General features: G+C 41.7%; 1 protein-coding gene across 1 annotated transcript; it reads right to left on the bottom strand.

Annotated features, from left to right (window-relative positions):
* Nucleotides 1-4,484: 4,484 nt before the first annotated feature.
* LOC115077218 (olfactory receptor 6Y1-like) lies at nt 4,485-5,420 on the bottom strand. The gene has a single exon (XM_029579505.1). The coding sequence runs from the start codon at nt 5,418-5,420 to the stop codon at nt 4,485-4,487; it is 936 nt and encodes a 311-aa protein (XP_029435365.1).
* Nucleotides 5,421-8,086: the final 2,666 nt, after the last annotated feature.

Here is an 8,086-nt window from a genome sequence, read left to right as displayed (position 1 = left end):
CAAAGACAGAGGAGGAAGACTTGAATCTTTGTTTTTTCCTGATAACTGACTCAGTTTCAAACTTAAAAAAAAAAAAATATATATATATATATATATTTATATATATTTCATCTTGAGTTATAGCAACTTAAAGACAGACCCACATGAAGGTCTGTGGCACAGGATAATCAAGTATAAGTTTCTTGGGCAATGGGACTCCTTGAATGCTCAGCTGTGCCATGAGGGCCAGAGAAAAAATGGCTTCTGCTGTTGCAGCCACTCCTGCTGGCCATGGAGTGGTGGAGAGGGCAAGTCCTAAAGAAGAATCTCTAGTCTTCAAGGGGCCTCATCTCACCGGGGGGGGGGGGGGGGGGGGGGTTAGGGTCAGGGGTAGCCTTATAAACATCAGGTCTGTAATGGGGATTTTTCAGCTATTCATTTCTTTCTCTTTTTTTTTTCAGTGTAGTATTAACTTTATTACGTTTTAATCATTTACATGACATGACCAGGATATATAGGACATTTAAGGATATCAAAACAAGAAAAAGAAAACAAGAATTCATATCAAGTCCACAATAAGGAGGAGAAGCAAGAAAACAATCCCATCAGTTAGAGACAATAATATCCGCACAAATGCCACACTGAGAGCCAGGGCCGGCGCGACAATTAGGCAGGACCGGGCAGTAACATAGGGCGGCGTCAGTGGGTGGGACACCACTGAGGCACACAAAGACAGCATTTTCAAAAAATTTGATGGAGGTGAGAGCAGTTACGGAGCACTCACCAGGTTGAGAGAGAGAGAGATAGCGTGAGCACTGTAAGAGGGGGAGGGGGAGGGCGGTGTTACATTGCACTTCCTGCAGCGCTACAGACCCTTGCACCAGCCCTGCTGAGAGCCCACCCAAATCTGAACAAAAGGAAATCAAGATTTATCAACCCATAAAGTCTCCAAATGTGTCGGGTCCAAAACGAAATATCTGTCCTGCTGAAAATTAACCATACGTATGCAAGGACAAGAAAAAAGAAGCTCCCAAGGAAATATCACACAGTTTCAAAATAAAGATGGGAGCAAACATATCTGAGCCACTTGCGTCACATTTAGGTATCATTTTTTTTATCTGGCATAAAATACAGTTTAGACAGCGTGGTGGATTTACCTTCAGTAAATTGTAACACCTCAGGGGCATATTTTTTTTAAAAAGTTCTAAACCAGAAAGCAGTTGTGATTTTGGAAAATAATTTAAAAAAAAAATAAAAACCAGGGACGGAAACTTTCAAACCAGTGCCCGGGCGCACATTCGTGCGTGCATGTCAGCCAGTGCCCAGGGACGCAGCTACTTTATAACTGGTGCTGGTATATGTGCACAAATTATAAAACAGCCCGGCCGGGCGCGCACGCATGTGCGCGGGGATTTTAAAAGGGGTGCGCGCCCACACCATTCCCAGTTCATCCACCAGTTCACCCAGTTAACAGCTAGGTCCTCCAACCCCTCCCCCCCCCCGGTTTGATAGCCTACACTCCCCCCAGTTATCCCACACCCTTTAAACCCTTCCGAAATGGCTCGATCCTTTTATTTTATAACGTATACGTCATCCACAGTAGAAGTAAAATTATGCAGCAGAGGACCTTGGTGCGTGCCAGGGTGGGTAAGTATGTATGCATGCATCCCTTGACCAGGCCCCGAAATGCCCCCCCCCCCCCCCCCCCCCCCATGCCGCACCCAGACCATGTCCACACCCCATACCTTTTTGGGAACTTCTCAGAGGTGCGCGTTGCGGCATTTACGCGCATATATGGGCGCTTTTTAAAAGACGGTCGGCGCACATGATCCCGACCTCTTTGCGTAATCCCCTAATTTTGGTGCACGACGGGCTTTTAAAATTCACCTTTAAGGTTTTTAAATCTCAGCGAATTCTCAAAGGATGAATATTCCAAGATATCCTTTAATCCTAAGGTTATAGAGGATTGAAAATTTGTAATCGTAGTCAAATGTGCAGCCACCTGAAATTCGGTTTGCCCTATCCTACAATCTATCTCTGTTAGCTTTATGGAAACACCAGAGGAGAAAGAACATAATTAATAGAATTCAGCAGTCTTAGTTACGTAAGAATATAAGAATATAAGAACATGCCATACTGGGTCAGACCAAGGGTCCATCAAGCCCAGTATCCTGTTTCCAACAGTGGCCAATCCAGGTCACAAGTACCTGGCAGGATCCCAAGGGGTAGAGAGATTCCAAGCTGCTGATCCCAAGAATAAGCAGTGAATTTCTGCAAATCCACCTAAATAATTGTTTATGGACTTTTCCTCCAGGAACTCCTCCAAACCTTTTTTAAACACAACTACACTAATAGCTTTCACCACATCCTCTGGCAGTAAATGCTACCTTCCATATGTCCCTATGAGAGACCTCTGTGGGTTCAGATGTTGTGTCACTCTGAACTCAAACTCCAAAAGGCTGAAGAAGAGGGACTGAATCATGAACGGACAAATAGGCAACACCCAACTTGGAGGAAGCTGAAGCGGAAAGTACCCCTTCATGTTCCTTCATTAAAGCATGAAGATGATCACTGGGGTGAGATGTTGTATCCCGCATGGGACCAGAACTGGAACCATTTTGAGTTAATACTTGATTTCCGGGTATAACAGAAAGCACAGATGGTGAAGAGTGCCCTTCAAAATTAAGAGAAGTGTCCTCCAAATAGATATTCAGTGTCACCAGCAGTGATGATTGAGGACAAAGGGCATGGGAGTCCATTGGCTCTCTTAACGGTATAGACGCTTTAGGGGAAAACACGATCTTCCCTTTTCTTTTCTTGCCCGTACCTCAAAAGGAAAATAAAGGGATATAAGGGGAATGCCCTTTATGTACATCTGCAGTGGTGTGCCACAGGCCACAGGGCCCAGGACCTCGAAGACGTTAATGCCAGGCTGCCTCTCACACTACCTTTCAGCATTTTCCTGGAAGAGTGCCACAGCTCTGAGGCTACGCAATCACCCCAAGGTCTACAATCAGACAGCAAGCCTCTCTCAGGACCGCCAAACCTCATCTGGAATCAGGTGAGGAAATCTCCTCCTATTCATTTCTATTCTAATTTGTTACTGTCCAGAAGGTATTGACTTGCTCCTCCATCAAGACCCAAAAAAATGAATCTTCATTATGATTATGATAAAGAAAATGGCACCATGTTTAATATTCACAAGATTTTTAATGTACAAATATTCAAAATAGCATACCTACAACTGTGTTTCCATAGGTGTGCTAATTTTCCACGTGCATAATTAATTCATTGTAAAATACAAACTTCACTTATGCAAAGGCTGTGGAATCACTTCTCTAATGCAAAGACAATTACAGAGAAGAAATTAGTACCTGCTACCTGTTTCCATTCAATCCTTGGCCCTGTGTCAGAAAGGAAAAGATTGTGATCTATCAGGGCATAAAGGGAAGCAAAGAAACCTCTGGCAAGAGAACATAATTCAGCAAGCAAGGTATCAATGTGCACCAGACTGGAGAGGGATCCGGAAATGATCATATCTGATTTATCTCAGAGTTGGAAAACTATTCAACAAGGCAGTGGCCAGAGCCAGAGGAATACTGGGGTGTACCGGGAGATGAGTGACCCAACAGAAATAAGGCGGTGGTACAGTCCCTATATAAAATGATACAACCTCCTTTGAAATGTCATGCCCAGTTCTGATGCAGATAGAATAGAGAATGATATGATCTTTCTGGTGTACAGTCATCTTGTGAAAATGAGAGAGCTGAGCATTCAAGCTGGGTAGATTGATGCCCTCATCTGGCTCCTTTGCCCTAGGTGACCTGCACTGTGTCAGATTCTATAACCCCAAGTTATTGCTATTACCATTCATGAATTTGTCTTGCAAGTTTGTCTTGACTGGATTATAACAGGGGCTAACATTTTTGCGGATCCATACAGCGCTGCCTATGTCTTGTAATTTACAGAATGATAAGTAATAAATAGCTATTGAAAGAACTCAGTGCTCAGTCTGAGTCCATCCAACAACACAGCAAGAAAACCCACTGCTGTCCACAGCAGCCTTACATTATTAGCATGTGTTCTGTAGACCACACGGCAAAGAGCACTAACCCAGTTGGCTGGTGAAATTTAAGGACACCTGCAGACATATTGCAGCATAAAGGAATATTCAGATGTTGAGTGATTAAAAGCACTATGTTGTGACCAACTGAAGTTCCTTCTTCCCCAAAAATGGAATATTTTCCTTGCAACCTCCTGTTGGAGCCTGGACATTGGAGTTCATGTGAGCCTAGCATTAGGATGATCTCATCTGCATCTCTGTCTCCAGATCTCCTCCTTGAGGGAACGTTTTTGTGTGTATGTGCCTATTCTGTAAGAAAATCCAGATGGAAAGACATTGGGCAGAGCTCCACAGAGGATGAGGAGGAGAAGAAGGGATGAAAAATAAAAAGACAGAAACTAAACAATTTAGAGACATGTATCTGCCACTCTTCACTCCACCTTTACAATCTCCTTTCACTATGCATGGTTTTCCTCCAGACCTCTTTCATTTCATTATTTCTGAAGCAGTAAATGATGGGATTCAGCAGAGGAGTGACCGTTGTATAGGACAGAGACACCAACTTGTTGGAGTCAAATGAGTAGATGGCCTTTGGCCTCGCATATATGAATATTGTTGAGCCAAAGAATATAATGACCACAGTGAGGTGGGAGCCACAGGTGGAGAAGGCCTTTTTTCTCCCTGTAGTGGTCGGGATTCTCAGCACAGACTTTATAATATAAATGTATGATGTCAGTATAAAAATGAGAGGAAAAATTATTATTATCACTGCAAAAATAAAGTCCACCATTTCTGCCTTTCCCTTATCTGAGCAGGACAGATTTAAGAGAGGGGAAACATCACAAAAATAATGGTTAATGACATTGGAATGACACACATCCACCCCAGATATGAAATACACCTTAAACACAGCAATGGTGAAGCCACTGATCCAAAACCCAATGGCTGCTTGTTTACAAAGTCGGCTGGTCAAAATGACCGGATAGCGCAAAGGATTGCAAATGGCCACATAGCGGTCGAAGGCCATGACAGCCAGCAGGACACATTCAGTGCAGCCCAAGCCTAGAAAAAAATATAACTGGGTCATGCATGCCACAAAGGAAATAGTTTTATCCTGTGTCAGGAAGTTGGCCAACATCTTGGGCTCTATTACTGTGACATACCACATCTCTAAGAAGGCGAGGTGGCCGAGGAAGAAATACATGGGCTTGTGGAGTTGGGCGTTTAACCAGATTAATAATATGATAATGATATTTGATGTCAATGTCAATAAGTAGCTGAAAAGAAACAGTAGAAAGAGAAGGATGCGCAGGTTTGGGGAAACAGGAAATCCAAGAAGGATGAATTCTTTGAAAGCGGAGCTGTTTTTCCTATCCATCTTCTACTTTATTCCATTTCTGAGCAAACTTGAAATTAAACACAATAACTGAGTGTTTGATGGTAGCATATTGATAGTTAACATGAAACAAAACTTTACAGGGAGTGGTTTGTTAAGTGGTTTGAACAGAAACTGTGAACATCAGCAACCGGTAAACAGAAAGGGGAGATGACAACATCAACTTACACAGAGCTGTAGTACCACTGCATCAAGTTTCGAAACAAAATAGGCAAGGTTGGCCAGGAGTGGCAGGAGGTGACAGATTGACCAGCATGAGTAGCAGGCTGACATAGACGCACTTCCCAGCTAAGGAAATGACTTGTATGATTCCTGTGAGTCTTATATGTCTGACAGCTGGAAGATATCCTTAGCTAGAATGGTGTAGGTAAGTAGGAACAGACTGAATGGGTCAAATGGTTCCTATCGGGCCAACATGTTATCTATGACCTTTTGCATCTGTCACGACTCAACCTAATATAAACATTTCTGGAGGATGTTCTTCTCCTTCCTCAACAGATGAACCGCATCTCTACTGAGCAGACCGTCTTCATTGAAGGAAATATAGACACACCTAATAAAAAAAAAAGATATGATTTAATTATGTGGATAAAGAAAAATAGAAATATGATATGGGAATACTAAATAGAAAGAGACTGAAAGAAACAAAATTGAAAAAGAGATTCAGAATAACCTTGATAGAGATGGAAAATAGGTAATGGATAGATAGATGGGAAGATGAATGGACAGATAAATAGAATAACAGATGTACAGAGAGATAATTAGATACATAGATGACTCGATGGACAGACAGACAATGATGGATAAACAGATGGATGGACAGATAAATGGATAGATAGATGATAGGTAGACAGATGAATAGACATCTGAGGAGACGGATGAATAGGTAGATGGATGGATACATAGAGAAACAGGTGGATGCATAATAAATAGGTAAGGCGGACAGTAGATCATAGTCAGATACTTGGCTCAATGGATGGAAATACGGATGGATAGTAGACAGATAAGAACATAAGGCTTGCCATACTGGCTCAAGCCCAATATCCAACAGTGGCCAGTACAGGTCACAAGTACCTGACAGGACCACAAAAGTTTGATAAATTCCATGATTTCCCCAAGTCTACCTTAATAATGGTTTATGGACTTTTCATCCAGGAACTTATCTAAACCTTTTATAAACCCAACTACCCTACCCTAACAGCTTTCATAAACCCTCTGGCAATGAATTTCAGAGTTTAATTATGAGCTGAGTAAAAAAATATATATTTTCTCCTATTTGTCTTAAATATATCAGTTAGTAAGTTCATTGAATGTCTCCTACCTATTCACTTTTACCCTTTCCACTCCACTCATTATTTTATAGATCTGTATCATAGCTCCCCCTCTGCTCCAAACTGAACAGCCCTAACCTCTTTAGCTTTTCTCATAGGGGAATCTTTCCATCTCCTTTACCATTTTGGTCACCATTCTTTTTCTAATTCTGCATATATCTTTTTTGAGTTGATAGAAATAAAGAGACAGAGTGAAACAGTTCTAGTAAACTGCAGAATGCCTGGGAGTCAGTGAGGCAACTCAAAGCAGCAAATAGTCTATCAGCAATAAGATACAGCACTACCAGCCCTCCGTGACTTTCATGTCACTGCTCCCTTTTAAAGCCATCCTTATTTCTACAAAGAGGGCCTGATTTGCACAGTTAAAACTGGGCGTTTGCACATGTAAATGCCCTTCGCTCATGTAAGTGGGCTTTTGAAAATTGCTACAATGTATGACATTGAATTGTCCATAGGTTTCACCTGTATTAAATGCACTTAGCATGGGTAAATGGCTTTTGAAAATTTCTATGACAGTATGTTACATTTACATGCATAATTCCTTTGACAATTCACCTGAGAAGCTTTTCCCATGGGGTACTGACTTCTGAATAAATGGATTAGTCTTCTGTTCTTAAGTAGTTAAATGGACCTCTGCACCCCATAGTTAAATGGATCTCTTTACCCCATTGTAATGCAGCATTACATTTGTTAATACCACTTTGAAGGTCATAGAGATACACAGGGTCAGAAAGGGACATAGTGTCGATGGAGAATAAATTATAAAACGGAATGAACACAGACACATATGCCAAGAGATGAAGAGAGAGAAAAAACACAGAAGGCTGATGGTGGACATCGATGATAAATACACAAGGACAGATACATGATAGAAGGATAATGGTTTAATAGATCGCATATCAATTAATAAAACTCCTGTATCTCAGCCCTGCAATATAACTTCATATCCGTTCACCCCCTGCTGTATCTCACACTGGAGCGCATCCCTGAATCCATTCACCTCATCTCCTGTATCTCATCTCTCTAACGCATCCCCGTACCCATTCCTTCCCCTCCAGTATCTCAGTGCAGAAATGCATCACTGTATCCATTAACCTTCCTTCTTTTTCCTTGATGTTTTCAGATATTCTCTTATAATGAAATCCTAATGTGCTGCAAGTTTACCTCACTATGCAGAAGGTCCCAACTCCTGATTGCTCTAATGCCTTAAAATCAAGATGCTTTTTCCTATCTACATCTTTGAGTGCCATCCTCTAATCTTATCAAAGTATCTTCATAAACATGGTGTTTCTTTGCTGCAAACATCTCTCTTTCATG

Source organism: Rhinatrema bivittatum, chromosome 16 (genome assembly GCF_901001135.1).
Source record: "Rhinatrema bivittatum chromosome 16, aRhiBiv1.1, whole genome shotgun sequence".
Taxonomy (NCBI): domain Eukaryota; kingdom Metazoa; phylum Chordata; class Amphibia; order Gymnophiona; family Rhinatrematidae; genus Rhinatrema; species Rhinatrema bivittatum.
Note: the sequence above shows the minus strand (reverse complement) of the source record. Positions and strands in the feature narration are given on the sequence as shown.